This window comes from Vicia villosa, linkage group LG4, assembly GCF_029867415.1.
Source record: "Vicia villosa cultivar HV-30 ecotype Madison, WI linkage group LG4, Vvil1.0, whole genome shotgun sequence".
NCBI classification, from domain to species: domain Eukaryota; kingdom Viridiplantae; phylum Streptophyta; class Magnoliopsida; order Fabales; family Fabaceae; genus Vicia; species Vicia villosa.
The window spans coordinates 51,795,836-51,818,210 of NC_081183.1; the positions used below are offsets into that span (position 1 = coordinate 51,795,836).

General features: G+C 36.4%; 1 protein-coding gene across 1 annotated transcript; it reads right to left on the reverse strand.

Moving 5' to 3' along the window:
- Window positions 1–13,434: 13,434 nt before the first annotated feature.
- On the reverse strand, window positions 13,435–21,628 carry LOC131594800 (serine carboxypeptidase-like 45). The gene is made up of 12 exons (XM_058867002.1): window positions 21,236–21,628; window positions 20,959–21,063; window positions 20,667–20,759; window positions 20,430–20,507; window positions 20,272–20,342; window positions 14,996–15,187; window positions 14,829–14,915; window positions 14,642–14,763; window positions 14,439–14,531; window positions 14,235–14,352; window positions 13,974–14,142; window positions 13,435–13,828 (listed from the first exon to the last, which is right to left on the reverse strand). Exons 1-11 carry the CDS (start codon window positions 21,468–21,470, stop codon window positions 13,975–13,977), a joined length of 1,362 nt encoding a protein of 453 aa, XP_058722985.1. The 5' UTR covers window positions 21,471–21,628; the 3' UTR covers window positions 13,435–13,828; window position 13,974.
- Window positions 21,629–22,375: the final 747 nt, after the last annotated feature.

The window sequence follows — 22,375 nt, forward strand, 5'->3', positions numbered from 1 at the left end:
ATGCCGCACCGTTTATGTTCCAACACATCCAAGGTTTAGTCAACGCCCCCGCTACAAATCCATTCTTGCTTGGCGGCATTATTACTTCCTTGGCCTGTGCTTTAGGTCTTGGTGACGAGCTCCTCTCACTCTCACATCTCATGAAGCCTGCTCAGTCACTCGATCTCACCTACTGCCGTGACTCCCACTTGGTATCACCCCGCCATGATGGCCGATACACTTTGGTCGTCAACAAAGTTCTTATTCCTGATATCATCCTTCCATGCCCTGAAAGAATCAACATCCGTTATGTTCAACGTTGGAGGCTTATTGAAGACAACCCTCAAGATGACCAACAAGAACATCCTAATGAACCTATGGATGCACATGAAGAAGAACTCAACCAAGGGCAAGCTGATGTCAACCAACCTCCTCCAAACAACCCTCCGCCTATCACTCTTGAAGCCATGTATGCTGCTATTCAACGCCAAGATCAACTCGTTCAAGCTATGCAGACAAACCAAACTGAAACAATTAGGCTCATCCGAGAGATGCAACAGGAGCACCGTGACTATGCTATTAGGAACGAAAGTCAATACACTGAAATTGCTACTTATTTGCATGATCTTGACATTCGTGTGAATGACTCTCCTCCTGATAGACGTCGCTGTGTTCGTACAAGAGGCGCGAGCAGTTCTCGAAACCGCATCAATGAGGAGTAGTTCTTATGCACTGAGGACATTGCATCATCTAAGTCTGGGGGAGTCGTATTATTTCTATTTCTTTTAGTTTTATTTTTCCCTTCAGTTATTTCCCTTCCTTGTAATGTTCTTCTAATTCAATAAAGAATATTTATGGAATTTAAGTCTTATATGTATAATTCCGTAGTTATTTAAATTTCTTCCATTTTCAAATTCTTCCATTTTCTTGAGCCATAACAAAATTTTTTGCTCCTAAACGATAAACGCAAACCCCACACGTTCGAGAAATACAAAGCTACTCAAACACTCAACGCATTGAAACTGAATATAGTCAATATCCTTATTGTCCCAACACTCTAAAACCCCAGAGTATGCGTAACCGATTTGAATACCCGTTATACCAAAACCATCGACTTTAAGTTTTGAAATAACCCTTAGTAGTTTATTCTAGCAGTCGGCACCGTCTTAGATACAAACTACGCAGAGAGTCGATGAATATAAGTGTATGATCCTCATAATAATAATTATGTGCTTAACCATAAGAAGAAATGTGCCTACTAAGTAAGGTGATCCTCACAAGATCATTTAACCTAACGGTCGCAAATCTCAAATACAAAGGATTTAAAAACTCGCTGTCGATTGGTTCAGAAGTCATCTGGTACTGAACTTGGTAGGAAGGACTATTGTCCGATTCCCCACAATCTACAAGTGAATGCTAAGGAGTATACCACATATTGTGCCAGAACTCCATGAGAAGGATCATAGTCACTAACCGACTACTCTGCTATGTGTGTGTCAAGAAAATGGGCTTAATGTGATTGCGCGCGAATGAAAAGGGTGAAACATGATGACGAGTCAAAAAGGTCGAGCTATAATGGCATGACTCGGATTGGTATGCATACTGGGAGTTGTTTAGTGTTGTTACTATAAGTTTATTGCTAGGATCATTATCATTATTTTCAAATAAGAACTCTATGTAGCTGAGTATGACCGAACGACGTGGTGGAAGTGTGTTTCATTTATCTTTATCTTATTATTTTGCTTGAGGATAAGCAAAGGTTCAAGTCTGGGGGAATTTGATAACACGATTTTATATCGTATATTTAGCTTAAAATCCATAGATATTTATAGCATTTTCCGTTTATTATGTTAATTTATTATGATATTACGCGAGTATTTGCTTTGTTTCAGGTTTTACACTTCAATTACGACTATTTGCGAAAAGGAAAGAAAATTGAGCTAAAATGACCAATATTTATGCCTAAAAGATGAAAAGGGAGTGCTGAAGTGAAAGAAGGGTGCAATTAAGGACCCAAAGGCCCAAAAGAGACGAACCAGCCCACAAAGGAACAAAAATGCGTAGCCCAAACCATGCAAGCAAGTGGAGACGCACGTCTCCACGTTCTCTTCTGCCACGTCACCAAGAGGAGACGCCCGTCTCCAACTGCCCCTATTTTTCCTCCACTTAAGACGCACGTCTCAAGTCAGTCAAGAGCACTTCCTGAAGAAGCGGAGACGCACGTCTCCAAGTCCCAGTCAGAAAAGCTCCCTCAATTCACGGATTCCAACTGCAGAACCTCTCCTATAAATAGGACCTGCTATCTCACTTCAAAGGGGTCTGATTTCCTGCCAACGAAGTGCTGCCGAAATTGTACCACGAACCGCTTTTCTTTATTCTGCTTTCATTTAACCGTTTATTTTCTCACAACGATTTCTACACTGGAAATTGTTGTGAACTTTTCGTAGATCTAGCCTTACGTTAGATTTATCGTTTTATTTCCTTGTTTTTATTTTCTGCCATTTAAATTCCGAAGAACGATCCAGCCAACCTGTGGTGGAAGTTCAGTACTTGAAGATCCAGTTACCATTTATTTTATTCAGGTTTTTATTTACCGCCTTATTTATATTTATTTGCATGATATATTATATGCCATTTAATATGCTTATTATTATGAACCGAACCGATTTATGCATGTTTAATCGTATTAATATGTCTGGCTAAATTACTAAAGGTGTCGGTATGTAAAGTAAGTTAACCGTAGGGATCCGAAATAAATTGGCTTAATTATGTTTTATTAATTATCACTTATTTTTGGTTTATATGTCTAATTTAATAAGTAAGTCTTAAAACCAATAGAGCGAAAGTTTGAGGGGTTAGGACGGTCAAAGGTTAAAATCAAAAGAGCGAAAGTTTGAGATCTTTAACCAGATAGTAGACATAGGACATTAGTTTTAAGGATGGCGAAAGCGTATTAAAACTAATTGGAACTTATTTATTTTCAAAAATTGTTTTTACACTCGAGCGGGATGGCGAAAGCGTACGTTAGGGTTATTAGCTTGCTCCGAGTCAACAGAGCGAAAGTTTGAGATTAGGAGATTTAAATAGATAACAACCTCGTAAAATAGGCATTTTATTAATTACATTGTTTCCAAAAAGCTCTTCTAAAATCTAATGGGATGGCGAAAGCGTACATTAGGATTAGGATAGTAGTCTGAATCAACAGAGCGAAAGTTTGAGACGAGGATTTTTAATCAATGGAATTAGTAAAGATTTTTAATTTAATTATGCAAAAGCCAATGGACCTTCGGATTACCTTTAGTTAAACGAAATACATACTGATGCCTGTCTTTTATTATTATTCCTTATTTTCTCACAATCACTTTCCCTTAGGAACAATCGAAATTTTAGTACTCCTAGCTTTACATAGTAACCTTAGATAACGGTAGATCGATTCATAGTCCTTGTGGATTCGATATCTTTTAAAACTACACGACACGACTGTGCACTTGCAGTTATCAGATTTATAGACACGTAAAGTCGCGATCAACAAACAAACCAAACATAACATCAATAGCGTTCACATTGCTTTTATCAATCACAAATGACATATGCATACAAGACAACCAATTTCATTCTTAACAACAACCAAAAACAAAATCTACATTTGATAAATTTAAGCCTCATGTATACATACAATTACCAAAAACATATGCAATTAAGAATTATACATATAATCTTAACATTTAAGCATATCACCATAATTCAACATATTAAATTATCCACCACTTGTACAACATACAATCATCATGTAAAAATCACAAAATTGCATAGAAATCAGTATTCATCAATTCCATGTATCACAATTAGTACATAGTACACAACACCAATACATATTGCTCTTAAATAACATTAATCCATGAAATACACATATACAATTACATATCATTTTAACAACCACATAATAATAAATCATCTAGTGCTAATCAATTTATTTTCATCACCAAGGATATTTCGTTAGGTTTCTAATGCTTCGAACAGGGACGCAAACGGAGTTACGGTTTGAAAGTTATGAATTATTTAAGAAAATAAATTTTTAAAATGTTGTCAAGTGTAACGGGTTATAGCAGGGCTGTTACCCGGTTACACGTTACCGTCACTGTAATCTCTATTATTCAAACTCTGCTGTAATCGGTTACAGCAGGGCTGTTACCCGGTTACAGCGTACCCAGTAGCAGAAAATCACTATTTTAACAACACTTCCCCTTCTCCAATCCAAACCAATTCGTACCAAAACAATTATAACATCAAAACATAACAAATTCACATCTTCTAACACATTTATACCATACTTAGGGGTTATTTAACATCAACATGATTCATAATCATTCCAATTCATCAATTGCATCGAATCTACACCATTTATCCTAAAACTCCAAAACCTAACATACATCCAATCGAGATAATTAACATACATACTCAATTATATCATTCATAAATACATAATAGATGATAATCGGAAGAGTCCCCCCTTACCTTAGCAAAAGTTCTTGGTTCTTCCTCTTCCTCTTTCTCTTCAAAAGCTCTTTCACGTTCTTCTCTTTTCTCCGTTTTTGCTTTCTATTTTCCAATTTCCTTCTTTTCCTTATTTTATGAAAAATAGAATTCCACTTTAGAAAAAGGCTTAATAACTAACACCTCATTTTCTACTAATTGTCACACCGGCCAAATTACCATATTTTCATAATTTCTCCAATAATTCACTAAAATGCCAATTAACCCACATAATTAATTTAAATTCCAATTAAATTAAATAATGGAAATTATGGGGTGTTACAACTCTCCCACACTTAAAGAGTTTTCATCCTCGAAAACATACCTCAAGTAAAGAGTTCAGGATAGGAGTCCTTCACCTGTACATCATCCACTTGGATCACGTGAGACGGATCCGCGATGTATTTCCTCAACTGAGACACGTGAAATACATCGTGCAAATTTGCAAGCATCGGCGGTAAAGCAATACGATAAGCCACTTCTCCTACTCTTTCCTTAATCTGAAACGGGCCAATAAAATGTAGCATCAACTTCTTTGACTTCAACGCTCTACCAACACTAGTCATAGGAGTAACTCTCAAAAATACATGATCTCTCTCTTGAAATTCAAGTGTTCTTCGCCTCTTATCAAGATAGCTCTTCTGACGACTCTGAGAAGCTTTCATCTTCTCCTGACCCATTATAATCGTTTTTGTAGTCTCTTCAACAATATCCGGTCCAATCATAGCACTCTCACCAGATTCATACCAACACAATGGAGTCCTACATCTCCTACAATACAACGCCTCAAATGAAGCCATACCCATACTCGAATAAAAACTATTGTTGTAGGTAAACTCAATTGAAGGTATATAACTATCCCACGTACCACCTTTTTTCAATACACAAGCACACAAAAGATCTTCTAACGATTGAATCGTCCTCTCAGTCTGTCTGTGCGTCTGCGAATGATAAGAAGAACTTAATCTCAACTTAGTACCCAACGCTTTCTGCAAACCTTCAAAGAATCTCAATGTAAATCTTGGATCTCTATCAGACACAATACATGAAGGAATACCATGTAGACTAACTATCTTCTCAATATACAGCTGAGCTGACTTCTCTATCGTATAGTCCATCCTCATCGGTATAAAGTGAGCAGACTTCACCAATCTATCCACGATAACCCAAATAGCTTCACAATTTTTAACTTTCCTCGGAAAACCAAAATCATAATCCATAGATATGATGTCCCACTTCCACTTCGGAATAAATAACGGTTGCATAGCCTCAAACGTCTTCAGATGTTCGATTTTTTGACTTCTTGCACGTCAAACAAGAATAAACAAATTCAGCAATCTCTTTCTTCATTCTAGGCCACCAAAACAATTTCTTCAAATCGTGATACATCTTGGTAGCACCAGGATGCTTACTCAACCCACTAAGATGTCATTCTTCAAGAATACTCTTCCTGCTCAATGCATTAGCAACAACGCTCGCCTTACCCAGATGGTAATTCAATCCAAAATCATAATCTTTAAGGAACTCCAACCATCTTCTTTGCCTCATTTTAAGCTCTTTTTGATTAAAGAGATACTTCAGACTCTTGTGATCACTAAGTACCTCAAATCTCGAACCATACAGATAATGTGTCCATAATTTCAGCACAAAGACCACAACTGCCAACTCTAAATCATGAGTCCCATAATTTCTTTCGTGAACTTTAAGTTGCCTCAAAGCATAAGCCACTATCTGTTGATTTTGAATTAACAAACTTCCTAAACCCATCAACGAAGCATCACAATATACTACGAAAGATTCTGCCGGATTCGGTAAAATTAGAATAGGAGCACTAGTCAACCTTCTCTTTAACTCTTGGAATCCTTCTTCACATTTCGAATCCCATATGAACGCCTGCCCCTTTCTAGTCAACTTAGTTAATGGCAATGCTTACTTTGAAAATCCTTCTATAAACTTTTTGTAGTAACCTCCAAGATCAAGAAAACTATGAATCTCAAAAACAGGCATCGGAGCTTCCCACTGAGATACCGATTCTACTTTCGTAGGATCAACAACAATACCATTCTTGGAAATCACATGACCAAGAAACTTACTTCGCTTAACCAAAATTCAAACTTCCACAACTTAGCATAAAGTTTCTTCCCTTTCAACACTTTCAATACAACTCTAAGATGTTCCATCAAATCATATATCCTTGGCGACGAATACTGATTCTTGATAGTAACTTTATTCAATTATTTGTAATCCACCCAAATCTCATACATGACTTTGTTCCTATAATTATACCTGCCAATTTTCAACAAAATCCAACAACTCTATTTATTCATCGCATCACTCTTATAGAGGCCTAATCTTAACCAATATGATCACTTCGTCTGATCAAGAAATATTATTCATCATCTACAGTAACTAATAACAACATCATGACAACGAGAACAAAATCATTATAACGGTAACTTACTAGCTTAACTCGTGGATGTACGCACAACTCCCCATCAACCAACAAGAATAATACACTCTTATTAATTCACATCACCTAGTGAGCAACTATCTACATGACGTAACATCCATCACTCTATGCACTATTAAGTTCGTAAGTCAAGTCTACGCCCTCCAACAGGATCTAGTCTACTATCGACAAGAGATTAAGGGTGATCAGTTCCTCAATTTGCTAAGAGATAGCCGAAAACCATAATGGAGTATAAACCATCATTGCCAATATTAATAGCCTTCTTTTCCAACTTGTAATCAAGCCACCTAAAGCACCATAATACCATAATTCAATAACTTCCAAAATCGCCATAACAAGCTAACACTTACGTCTTGTAGCTACATACCAACACAGCTGTGAAGATAACATCAGACATAATTTCCTTGCACTATTACCAACACTTCTATCCTTGGAATCATACTCTTCGCATTTCTAACTATGACTCACAGTTCAAAAGATTCCAATAACTCTAACAACTCTTACAACTCTAACAATCATCTCAATAATCTCACGACAAGGTCTACTACAATCTGTCACTTTATCACAGTTCAACACCAACACCCTATGCAAGGCTACTCAACTGACAACTTCGCATTCCACCAGCAGCGCTGATACATTACAACTTTCTAAATTCCCTCTCCTAGAAATAATCATTAACTACGTCTAATCATCCTCCTTCAATATGCTCCAACTTAATTATAAACCAAAATCTTAATTCCAAGTCACCTTCGATTTGGGAAACATCAAACTCCAACAACACTTGTACTGTTGCCAACAACAGCCTACTGACCCAATCATCTTACAACTAAAACATAACTGAGAAGCGAAGCTTCTCCTCCACTTGTTTCAATCTCATCTCTGCAGGAAAATAGTTAGAACATACCGAGTACCGACAGTGTTTCACACACATGTCGCATACCAAAGGAAGAATTAACAATAAGACTCTAGTCACAACGACCGACAATGCTCTGATACCAATATTGTAACACCCTTCTAAACCCCCACGGAATATATTAAATAATTCAGAGTAATATGTAAAAAGGATGCTACAATTCTTCGAAAAACCATATTTAAGAAAACACATGTCATGCTATCTCGAAGAACTCAATAAATAACATTCACCGAAACATGTTAACACAGCGGAATGAGATTCATAAGTTGGATAATATTAAACCATTGCTTATCAATATCCAAAACTTAAAAAAAATTATTCAACAAAACAAAATTAAGATTTATCAAACAACTCTAAAACAAACGTTCCACAGTGTTACAAATCAGAGCATGACACCGACGCAACGACTAACGGAATAGCCTATAAGCTATCCTTATCAAGCTCAATAGCCGCTACTCCTCAATCTGAAAAATGTAAACAGTAAGGGTGAGGCTCATTCATAATTAACAAATGTTATGAGTTCATAAAAAATAAAACATCATAAGCATATTATTCACCCAATTGCAATATATACAAATTTCCATAAACATTCGTCAACCAAATATAATCAATCACCCCACGACAACAACAAGCACATCACCAAAATATAACACTGGAAATCATCCAATCATGTTATAACAATATGCATATGCAATGTACTGACATTATGCATGTGGTACCAAACGTGAGATTAACCCACCCGACCGATCCAACATCTTCAAGATACGACCCAACCGGCAAAAATTCCACACAATGGGAACTATGCCCTCACAGGTCCAACACATCTTCTGGATTCAGCCACCATATGATTTATGAATGAATGCACACATATCATATACTTATAACATCACCGATCCGATGAATCACATCGTCTCATATCAACTCACCATTATCATCACCAATAAAGTATGTACATGTCAAAGGATCATTCAACAATCACACTATAAGTATTCACACCGAATATAACATAAACATCACATGTATGTCATTACAACACCACCACATTGTTACATTTATCAAAATATGCACACAATGTACAAACACACCAAACATAACATCAATAGCGTTCACATAGATTTTATCAATCACAAATTACATGTTGCATACAAGACAACCAATATCATTCTTAACAACCACCAAAAACAACATCTACATTTGATAAATTTAAGCCTCATGTATACATACAATTACCAAAAACATATGCAATTAAGAATTATCCATATAATCTTAACATTTAGGGTCATGCTAACATGTGCCCTAAGGGCACATGTTAAGGTTACTATAATTAGAAAAAGTTAAATATAATTAAATATAATAAAGTCATATTTAAAGTTTCGATACATTGAATACACGCATACTAAGAAATTTTTACTATAAATACCTCATTAACTTGTGCTCTTGGGGCACATGTTAGCTTTTCCCTAACATTTAAGCATATCACCATAATTCAACATATTGAATTATCCACCACTTGTACAACATACAATCATCATGTAAAAATCACAAAAATGCATAGAAATTAGTATTCGTCAATTCCATGTATCTTAATTAGTACATAGTACACAACACCAATACATATTGTTCTTAAATAACATTAATCCATGAAATACACATATACAATTACATATCATTTTCACAACCACATAATAATAAATCATCTAGTGCTAATCAATTTATTTTCATCACCAAGGATATTTCGTTAAGTTTCTAATGCTTCGAACAGGGACGCAAACGGAGTTACGGTTTGAAAGTTATGAATTATTTAAGAAAATAAATTTTTAAAAAATTGTCAGGTGTAACGGGTTACAGCAGTGCTGTTACCTAGTTACACGTTATCGTCACCGCATTCGCTATTATTCAAACTCTACTGTAATCGGTTACAGCAGGGCTGTTACCCAGTTACAGCACTAAAAAACTCCCAGTTTATCTATTTTCCCACCCTGTAATCGGTTACAGTAGGGCTGTTACCTAGTTACAGCGTGCCCTCCAATCGAGATAAATAATATACATACTCAATTCTATCATTCATAAATACATAATAGATGATAATTTGAAGAGTCCCCCCTTACCTTAGCAAAGGTTTTTGGTTCTTCCTCTTCTGAAGCTCTTTCACGTTCTTCTCTTTTCTCCCTTTTTGCTTTCTATTTTTCAATTTCCTTCTTTTCCTTATTTTATGAAAAATAGAATTCCACTTTAGAAAAAGGCTTAATAACTAACACCTCCCTTTCTACTAATTGTCACACCGGCCCAATTACCACATTTTCATAATTTCTCCAATAATTCACTAAAATGCCAATTAACCCAAATAATTAATTTAAATTCCAATTAAATTAAATAATGGAAATTATGGGGTGTTACAGGCATCATATAATTTCCCCAAGGATATTGTTCATGAACCTTGGATGAATACTGTCCATTTATGGATCTCATATATATGTATGGATGGCAACGGGTAAGGTCGGGTGCAGGTTTCACACTACCTAAAATTACCACCCGAATCCAAATCCAAAGGCTATTTGGGTGGAAAAATAACACCCACGCCCACACCCGTTGGGTTCGGGTTTTTTCACCTAAACCCGCAACACTAAACACATTCAATAAAAATAAGATTAAACATTAAAAATGTATTATAGAATCTATACAAGTTTGAGTGTTACAATCTGTACAAGTTTACATAATATAAAACAATCCTGCAGAATTAACATAGTGTCTCACCAAAATTAACATAATGTCTCACAAAAATTAAAACAAATGTGTACAAGCGGGTGTGGTTTCCGATGCGGTTTCACACTACCTAAACCCGCACCCGAAATATCGGGTGGCACCCGAAACCGAACCCCAACCCATTCAACTCGGATTCGGGTGCGGGTGGACCCCGTGGGTTTGGGTCTGCCAGCCCTATATATGTGGTTCAAAGATAAACCCGTTAAAAGCCTATGGTTGGGGATTGTGATATCAGTTCCTACTAGTTTATATATTTAGGTTAAAGATCATCTAGCTTTGAAGATCTTAACATTGGTTCATGGTTATCCTAGTTAAAACCATGTTACGTCTTGAGATCAGCACAATTAAAATATCAAGAGGTTATTTGGTAATCCTATTAAGCTCAGATATACTTTGGAATTTGAAGACTAACCGTTACAAGGTCCATGTTTGTGGAGAGAAGACTAATCGCTTCAATCTACAGTTGGGAAGGAAACTTTTCCACTTTAATCTTATTAATTTATTGGAAAATACACAAATGTACATATCAATCGTCTTTTTTTACTAATGTTTTACGAAAACCACCATTTCTAAACCACACAATTCACCCCTACCTCTTGTGTGTGAAGTCTCAAGTCCAACAATAATTCTTTATTATGTATGTTTTTCCAAAAGTAATAAAGTCTCTAGAATAGATGGTCTATTTAAGGAATCATTAAGTGTGACTCAATCACAAGATCCCATTAATCATAAGGAAACTATCCTCAAATTATTTGTAGTCGAGCTTTATTGTGAAATGGGATAACATTAAAGCGTTGTGACTGTTATGTGGATATATTAATGATCACGTCTCATGAATAAAAAGTTATCAAGTTTTCACATAGGTATGAATATTAGGAATAATATTTATATTCTCATGCATAAAAGTTATCAAATTTTCACATAGGTATGAATATTAGGAATAATATTTTTATTGGATGAACTCATTTTTGTCAACCGTGTAGTTTAACAAAACTGGTTCCGGTTCTTTATTTCAAATGATTATTATATGGTTCAATTCAGTTTTTTCGTTTTTACTCCGATTTTGATTCACTAGCGATTTTGAAAGATTGACTAAACCAAAATCAGCCATGGTTCCCGATTGAACCGACCGATTTGATATGGTTTTTAAAACATTTTCCCTAAGTTAAAAACATCAAAGCCTAGCCATGGTTAATTCTAAATCTCACGGTGGATGGACCTATTCAAAGATGGTGAGACTCTAGCTTATACTTGACGCTGTTTGAATATTGGCGCATTTTACTTTATTCACCTCACTTGATGGCTCTACAAGAGTCCACGTGAAACTGCTTGAAGATGCTCTATTTTTTAATAAAGGGACCGTCATCCCGCCCTTTTATGTCTTCTCGTCGGACTTATGGTATCTTCATCATACTTCTCTTGACTCTTGGTATGTTTCAATCTTTCGTCGGGCATATGCCACATTAACGTTAGAAGACCCGTATTCTATACCAACGAGTTATCTTCTCTCCACAAATCCCATCCGCATTGGCCTACAAAATAATATCCAATCTCTTAAATATTTACATTTATTTTGTGATTTTGGCAAAATATCACAATCCACGTGCACTCTTATTATCCCACTACACTCACTATAAGTCACTTTTTGAAACGCTTCTACTCTTCATGATCAAGTTCTTGTATTATCTGGTTCACTTATATTTGTAGGACAATACTATCTTATTATATTAGTTGTTACACTTTTAAATATATTAAAATTTATACAAGAAAATATAATTTTTTTTTAAAATTAGTTTTAATTAATGATATGAAATTCAAAATCAGAAAATTTTGAGGGAAGAAGAGAGATTATAGAACTCAAAATACAAAAAACAAAGAAAGGTCTCACGGATTTGCTGTGACGTTTCAGCGTCACCAGCACGGGTATCAATTTTCACGACCGTAACCCTCACCAAATACCATCAACGGTTCAGAATCAACATCACGATATCATCAACAAACATGTTCATCGTCACCGTCAACATCATATTCATCATCGCGAACTCAGCAACAAACCCTCAACGAACAACAAACCCATCAACCAACAACCGGATTCAATAACAAAACTGCATGCTCAGAAATCGGAAGAAGAACGATATCAGAGAAAGAGAGATCGGATCTTTCGCCGGAGAAGAGAAGAGGAAATCGCTGCGCGTCTGTGCGAAAGAAGGAAAGCCATTATTGTGAGGGTTTAGAACGTGATGGGCACACAATAGATGAAACAAAGCGTAACTGCCAAGCGAAAAGTGAAACTGTCGTAGCATAATGAAGGCAGAGCACACAATTGAGGAAAGTGACTTTTCTTATATGTTAGATTAGATTAGAGAAGATATCGGTGTTATTTTAACAAATCACATAAGAGAATGTGAGTGTAATTTTCTCTAATAATAATAATAATAATGTTGTCCCAGACACTAAAAGAAAGTAACATTTATTTCACATTTGTATGGGTCTTATGTATGGGTCATAGAGGTTTGTGCCTTGGTATTATTTATAATCTAAAATTTAAATATTTCATGTTGAACTTGTCATAAAAAGAATCAAGAAGTCCACCAAAATGAACGAATGCCACCATCAAGTTAATAAATAAAAGAAAGTCAACTAAGTTATTCACAACGAACTATAAAATCAATATATTATTTTTGTTGTGGTTTCTGTTTAGTTGACAGTCTTCTTTCTTTTTCTAAACCATCGTAACTAAATTAAATATATTTTATAATAAATAAAGGTCAAGTAATAATAATAAAAAGTAATTAGTCATAATGTTTAAAAACAATTAATCCTAAAACATAGTGGTGCTTTATACATAAGAAGAGAAAGTAAATCAAAAGGCATAAGCTTACATAAAAAATTTCAAGAAAAAAACTTAGTAACATTCTAAATACACCCTATATATACCAATGATACAGCTACGACATTGCTGCGATGATAGATTCAGAAAAGAAATTATGCTGCAGACTAACAGCCACCTGGACTTGGACAATTCAAAATTCCAGCAGATACAAAACTACCGCCTGAGCCAACTTGAATCCTCTGCGACACGAAACTCCAACCGCAAAGGAGCAGAAGCACAGAAGGCCACAGCAGAGCTGCATTATATCAGCAACTTGGACTCAATACATTTGCCACAGCTGCAAATACACAAACAAGCAATAGCCACGCAATATCAATACACAATACTTATTAGTAACCACCGAATGCAGTGCGTTAATGTTGTCACAACCAAACCATGTAATGAAAACAAATTGTATGAGAAAATAAAGAATTCCACTATACTTTAGATTGCTTGGTTATTTGACAGTTCATTTTGAAGTGATTTTCCTTTAAGAAAAGTCTGAATCATCTTCAAAGCTATCTCTGGCTGAGAAAAAGGAACCGAATGACCCGCTCCGTTGACAGTTGCGTATGTGAGAATATCCTCATACTCCATAGTCCATCCAGCATCCTAAACAATAAAAATAAATTAGTTTGAAAGGTAGGAATAATATGCGTTCAAGTGTCAACAAGATAAAGATGTTACACACTCCGACTACTTACCTCTCCTCCCACAAGCCAGGCTTTAAAGGGCTTTGTTGTTATAAATCCAAAATCCTCGGCCAAATGATTTATTAAAGACCGTGTCCCCAAAAATGGAATCACAGAATCCGGATTACCACTGCAAAGGAAAATGTAGTTTTGCTTTGTCAAAAATATTAAATATGATACTTATTACAGGAATCAGTAGAGGAAAAAAAATAGTACCTGTATACTAGTACCCTCACACCTGACTTAACAAGTGTCCCTAGTATAGATATGGTTGAATTCTCGAGGCTTTGAATGTCATACACAACAACACTGTAACAGAAGAAAAATCGTATTACACTCGATAAAAAAACCTTTAACTAAATGTGTCAATTGATGAACATTTCTTTATAACTCTATTTACTTCAGAGAATAAAACTTACCCGCTGCATGATGACCAACTTTTGACACCCACAAGCTTGGCATGCATAGCATTTTGCACATCCATTCTATTCATGTATGTGGCAGTTTGTTCTCCCACACATACATCTATGTCTCCAGCTTGCTAAACAAAAGAAGAAACAATTATAAGTGAATCAAATTGAGAGAGATTAGATGAAATGTATATACCTGTTCAGTCAACATGTATGCTTGTCGTTCGGTTGGAGGTAGACAAATATCAGCATACACGTCAAAAGGGTCCGTATATGCCCGATCCTGAAATGTAAGCTCAATTTGTAAAATTGTGATCTTATATTATCATTTTAAAAAAACAGAACCTGATATACATATCTAACCTTTGACAATTCAAAGTTCACTTTCGAACAACTGGTACTAAAATTCCCTGATTGAAATTGTCTCTTTAAGGTTGCCATGTTGCATTCAGTATTCAACATTTCATATGTTTCTTCTGATATTTGTCCTTTCAAACTCAAGAATTCAATAGCCGAGTTTAAGTCGGTATCAAATTCAAGAAGGGGATTTCCTATCTGTAAATATCAACAAATAAGCCGATGTTTATATTGAAGAGTAATTCAATATTCAGAAGATGGACTGATCTTCTGATGGTTACTCAGAAGATAGTATTGACCAGAAGATGTTGTCTGGGTCCCATTAGCTTAGCTGTTTAGTAGTAAGGGTACTTTAGTATTTTGTAGTACTGTTTGTACCTTAGACTTGTTCACTAAGTTTACTGTTTTAGGGCTTATGTGGCAAGATTCCTTTTTATAAATAGCCTTGTAGTAGCTATCATTTATTAACAACGCAAGTAGAATACAACATTTATTCTCTCATCTCTTTTGCGCCGTTATTCTATTATTCTCTTTGTCACCATCTTTATTCATTGTGCACCAACAATTGGTATCTAGAGCTCCGGTTCCAAACACAGGGAAACACGAGTGAACGTGAGTCTGTGTGACTGTGTGATTGATTTTGTTTCTGGGAAACAAAGTTGTGTTGAATCACTTTTTTTTTCTTGATTGTTTGTGGGTTGGGAAACACTGTGTGAGTGTGAGTGAAATCTGTTTTGTCTGCACAAGTTTAAAGATGAGTGGAAGCAACTTGAATACCAAACTTCCAGTTCTTGATGGTAAAAACTAGAATAGATGGATGATTCAAATGCGTGTATTATTTGGTGCTCAAGATGTTCTAGATCTTGTCACTGGAGGATATATTCCGGTTGCAGCGGATGCAACGGAAGAACAAAGAGAAGCGCAGAGAGAGACGAAGAAGAGAGACCAAAAGGCGTTGTTCTTCATCCATCAGTGTGTGGATGTGAATGTGTTTGAGAAGATTGCTGATTCTATGACGTCAAAGGAGGCGTGGGATATACTGGTCAGATGTTACGGTGGTGACGTATCAGTGAAGAAGGTGAAGCTTCAATCCCTGAGAAAGCAATATGAGAATCTCAACATGAAGAACAATGAGAAAGTCTCTGAGTATATCTCTAGAGTGATTGTGATCACTAATGAGATGAAGGCTTGTGGAGAAACTCTTTCTGAACAAGTAATCATAGAGAAGATATTGAGGTCACTTACTCCTCAATTTGATTATATTGTTGTATCCATTGAACATTCTAAAGACCTGGAAACCATGAGAATAGAAGAGTTGCAAAGCAGTTTAGAAGCACAAGAGTTGCGTCTGACTGAGAGAACTTCTGAGAGAGAAGTTAAGCAAGCTCTAAAGGCTTCTTTTGTCAAGAAGGACCAGAAGCATAGACGTGGTGATAGATTCCAGAAGGAAGCCTCAACTTCTGATGAGAAGAGATATCAGAAGGTAAAGGATAAGAAGAAAGTTCAATGTTACTGTTGCAAACAGTTTGGCCATTTTGCTAGAGACTGTTTGGCAAACAAAGGAAGGAGATTAGAAGAAGCAAATATAGCCAGAGGAGGATCAGATGATGAACCTGTGCTATTGATGGCTTCAGAGTCGGACAAAAGATGTTCGTCAGAATGGTGGTATATGGACACTGGGTGTTCAAATCACTTGACTGGAAACAAACAATGGCTGATAGACTTTGACTCTGAAAGGAGGACAAAGATCAGATGTGCTGATGATAAGTACCTATATGCAGAAGGTATGGGAAATGTCAAAGTCAAAGTGAAGAATGGAAAGACTTTTCTGATCAAGGATGTTTGGTATGTTCCTGGAATCAGAAGCAATCTGATGAGTGTGGGTCAGCTCATTGAGAAAGGTTTCTCAGTTGTTATGAAGAACAACCTCTTGAAGTTGTATGATTCCAATCAGAAGTTGATTATGCAATCTGAACAGGGAAGCAACAGAACATTCAAGGTGAATGTAGAAACAGCTGAAACAGAGTGTCTGAGTGCTGAAGGCTCAGAAGGTGATAGTAAGCTGTGGCACAAGAGGTTGGGGCACTTGAACTATAGAAGTCTGGGGCATCTAAGTTCTAAGAAGCTCGTACGTGGCATTCCTAAAATTGTAAAGCCTGAGAAGTCATGTGAGGTATGCATGAAAGGCAAACAACCCAGATTGCCATTTGTATCAGAAGTTGCTCCAAGAGCAAAGCATGCTCTAGGAGTAGTGCATTCTGATGTGTGTGGACCATTTCCAGAACCTTCACTTGGAGGAAATAGGTATTTTGTGTCTTTTGTGGATGAGTTCACAAGAATGACGTGGGTAACTCTTATTAAGTTTAAGAATGAGGTGTTTACAGAATTCCAGAAGTTCAAGGTGAAGGCTGAGAAGCAGAGTGGTCAGAAGATAAAGATTCTCAGAACGGATGGTGGAGGCGAGTATAACTCTACAGAATTCCAGAAGTTCTGTGATGATAATGGAATTGAGCATGAAGTTACTGCTCCTTATACTCCTCAACACAATGGTCTTGCTGAACGTAGAAACCGTACTTTGCTTGATATGACGAGAAGTATGCTTAAAGAGAAGAAGCTTCCTCATAATTTATGGGGAGAAGCTGTTGCTACTGCAGCATATGTGCTCAACAGGTGTCCAACGAAGAGGCTGAAGGAAATTGTTCCTTTAGAGAAGTGGACTAAAGAGAAGCAAAGTGTTAGTCATCTGAAGGTTTTTGGTTCTGTGTGTTACAAACACGTTCCAGAAGCTAGAAGGAAGAAGCTGGATGATAGAAGCAAAGTGATGTTATTGGTGGGGTACCACAGTACAGGTGCATACAAGCTCTATTGTCCAGAGACTAACAAAGTTGAAGTCAGCAGAGACGTCATTGTGAAGGAATCAGAAGTTTGGGACTGGGGAAAGTCTCAACCAACTTCTGATGTAGAGATAACTTTTGAAGAAAAGTTAGAGTCAGAAGATGAATCTTCTGAAGACGAGTCAGAAGATGAAGTATCTTCTGAAGATGAGTCAGAAGGAGAATCTGATTCTGATCCAGATTCTGATGATGATCCAGTTTCTGGTGGTAGTCATAATTCTGGAAGGGAAAACTCTGAAGACATAGGGTCTGGAGGACAAGCTTCTGGAGATGATCATGAAGGTGGTGACTCAGGAGTAGCTGACTCTGAAGTAGCTCAGCGACCACAAAGAGTCAGAACTATACCAAGAAGGTTTGCAGATTTTGACATGTTGCAAGACACAGAAGTTGACTCAGAAGGAGAGGTCATTCAGTGCGCCATGTTAGTAGATTCTGAACCAGTGAGTATAGAAGAAGCGCTCAAGAAGAAGGTCTGGTTGAATGCCATGAAAGAAGAACTTGAGGCTATAGAAAGAAACAAAACTTGGAAGCTGATAGAACGTCCAAAGAAGAAGAAAGCCATCAGCGTCAGATGGGTTTTCAAAGTAAAGCTGAAGCCAGATGGATCAGTTGGCAAACACAAAGCAAGGCTAGTGGCTAGAGGTTTTCTTCAGAAACCTGGACTCGATTACTTTGAGGTGTTTGCTCCTGTAGCTAGACATGAAACAATCAGGCTGGTGATTGCGTTAGCTGCGAACAGAGGTTGGTCCTTGATGCATCTGGATGTAAAGTCTGCATTTCTGAATGGTCCATTACAAGAGGAGGTATACGTGTCACAACCCCCTGGCTTTGTGAAAAAGAATAAGGAAGGGATGGTGTACAAATTACACAAAGCTCTGTATGGATTGAAGCAAGCGCCCAGAGCTTGGAATTTGAAGATTGATTCATTTTTCAAGAAGCAAGGGTTTCAGAAGTGTGAGATGGAATATGGAGTTTATGTGCAACATTCTGGAAGCAATATGATTCTGTTGTGTCTGTATGTTGATGACATATTGCTTACGGGGAGTTGTCCGGAAGATCTGATGAAGTTCAAGAAGGTGCTGATGAATGAGTTTGAGATTACAGACCTTGGGAAAATGTCATATTTTCTAGGGATGGAAATTCTGTACTCAGAAGATGGTATCATTCTGCATCAGTTGAAGTATGAGTTAGAACTTCTGAAGAAATTCAAGTTGGAGAATTGCAAAGCTGCTGTTACACCGTCAGAAGTGAATCAGAAGTTGGACTCTGATTCTGATGGTGAAGATGTTGATGCTACATTATTCAAACAGCTGGTTGGTTCTCTAAGGTATTTGTGTAATACCAGGCCTGATATATGCTATGCAGTTGGATTGGTTAGTAGGTTCATGAGTAAACCTAAGTGGTCCCATTACCAAGCTGCTGTCAGAGTCTTGAGATATGTCAAGGGAACTCTGAAGTTTGGCATATTGTTTCCTTCTGGGAGAAAGGAAGAATCAGAGTTATTGAGTTATTCTGATTCTGATTGGTGTGGAGACAGAGTTGATAGAAGGAGTACTTCTGGATATTTGTTCATGTTTCTGGGAGGCCCTATCTCTTGGAGTTCCAAGAAGCAACCTGTTGTTGCTCTATCAACCTGTGAAGCTGAGTACATCGCAGGCGCTGTAGCTGCATGTCAAGCTGTGTGGCTTCTGAATCTATTAGAAGACCTGAAGATTAGGGTGAAGAAGCCTCTGAAGCTGATGATTGATAATAAGTCTGCAATCAATCTTGCCAAGAATCCTGTGTTACACGGAAGAAGCAAGCATATTGAGACTAAGTATCATTTCTTGAGAAGCCAAGTCCAGAATGGAACATTAGAAGTTGTGCACTGTAGCACCCAGAAGCAGATGGCTGATGTTCTGACGAAGGCAATCAAGACGGATCAATTTCTGCTCTTGAGGGATGGAATTGGCGTTGTCAGCTTTGATTGATGAATATGAATTAAGGGATGGTATTGAAGAGTAATTCAATATTCAGAAGATGGACTGATCTTCTGATGGTTACTCAGAAGATAGTATTGACCAGAAGATGCTGTCTGGGTCCCATTAGCTTAGCTGTTTAGTAGTAAGGGTACTTTAGTATTTTGTAGTACTGTTTGTACCTTAGACTTGTTCACTAAGTTTACTGTTTTAGGGCTTATGTGGCAAGATTCCTTTTTATAAATAGCCTTGTAGTAGCTATCATTTATTAACAACGCAAGTAGAATACAACATTTATTCTCTCATCTCTTTTGCGCCGTTATTCTATTATTCTCTTTGTCACCATCTTTATTCATTGTGCACCAACAGTTTATCATCATACATTGTATTTTAATAATTATAAAAGAAAGTAGAAAACATGTTAACTCACGGCTATCCCTTTCAGATTGATATTCACTCTAGATTGGAGGATAAGCTCTGCAAGTTGCGGTGCATAGTGTCCTATAGACAAACAAATATGCATTACATAAACCAACATAACCTTCAACATAAAAATACTATTCATTAAACAGAAGGATAAGACACTACCTGCATAGTTCTCCCCCGTGATGAAGAAATCATTGGTTCTGTACTGAGGGAATTTGTTGAACCAGTTTTGGAGAAAAACTAGGTTATCCCTCGGTGTAAATAACAGTTAATATGTTGACTCATACATAGAATTCAAAATTACAAGTAATTGACAGTTATTATACCACCGCATAACAATATAAATTTTAACTGTGCTTAAAGCAAGTTTCGAAAGCATAACAGTGAGATGGTAATTACCGGTAAACTTATCATTCGTAAAATAATCAGAAGGATCTTCCGAGTAGGAAAATCCAAATCCAGCGGGAGAGTCCAAATACAACATATTGGCCTCTGTGATAGGTAGAAAATAAAAATCAGTACAAAATATTTACAAAATTTTAAAGTAAATGCATATTTCTCAAAAGTGCTGCCATGAAAGAAAGAACTATGAATGTGTATCATAGTTGACACAAGTGTTTTGTTTAAAATCGAATTCTATTAGGAATATATTGATAAGATGTAGAAATAAAATAAAATCATAATAGGTTACCTATGTTCCAACTGTATGGATTTTTTACAAGTCGACCAGTACTTGTGGGCCTGAAAGGCCCGTTCTCGGTGAAAGCTCCCCCTCCATATGTAGAGCATATGGGTCCTTCAAAACAGATTCATAATTAAACTTACAATTATTATTGATATGATAAAAGGGAAATAGCTTCCCAGTTTCAACAAGCGCTCTAATAAGGTTGATAAATAACTCTAGTTGTAGTTTACCAAATGACTATAAACTCACTAAGAAGTAAATTTACATGATAAGAGTACATTACCTCCATTAATCCATAGAACCACTGGCTTGGAGGCCGGATCAACTTCAGCCTCCACGAAGTAATAGAATAAATTTTTAAGGTTGTTTTCATCAACCGTCAGGTATCCAGCATACTGGGTGAAATTCACCCATGGCTGATCAGGTAGCGTAGTTATCATATCATCGTTAAGAGTGGTTGAGTTCACTCCTAAGTACAGGAACGCAAACAGCAACAACGTGAGCATGTAAGATTTCATCTTCAGCGAGTGAGAAAATTGACTTGTGGTGGTGTCCGAAAATGGGAGAGAGTAGGGAATAAGTTTAAACTGTGAGATATGAGATGTGAGGTACGATAGAGAAATGAACTAATTTATAGAAGTTAAGCTTTACAATGGAAATCGAAAACGAAACCAAAGAATCTTACATGTATAATGGGTTGAAGTGATTCTTTGCTTATTTGTACCCAATAGTGGTTCGCTCCTTAGAACCGGTCCACCTTTTCTTAATTTCCTAGTACCATGTTCACATTTTATTTTATACTATTTATTTAAATTAAATATCAATGATGCTTCAAATTCTTTAATCTTTATAATGCGTAAGGCGGGAAGCAACCCAACAAACCGTACAGACATAGCACGGTATATAAACCAAAGCTTCGTGATTTTTTATTTTTTTTTGGCTATCCATAGTACTATTTCATTATTGTTTAATGTGACTTTGGGGACATTATTTTGGTTGGATTATTGCTAACCAAAATAAAAACAAGGGGACATTATTTTGGATGGATTATTATCAACGATAGTTCAAGAAGTAGTTCAGATCAAGATAGATGGCTGAAACTTAAAAGTCACTATTTTTTTTCAATGGTAATATAACATAGAAAAAGAAAAAATTTATAAAATAAAAAAAGACGTAACCGAAATGTTGTAGATCACATTCCATATTCTCATCCATAATTTTCGTTATTCTTAAATCACATTTTATATTTCGTGCGTTCGCACGGGTCGCGTAAAATCAAATATATACGAAATAAGAGAAAAAATATTTAAACAAAAATTAGAAATTGTCATATAAATATTAATTTAATTTATCAAGTTCGTACGGATCGCGTAAAATTAAATATATACGAAATAAGAGAAAAAATGTATAAATGTAAATTAGA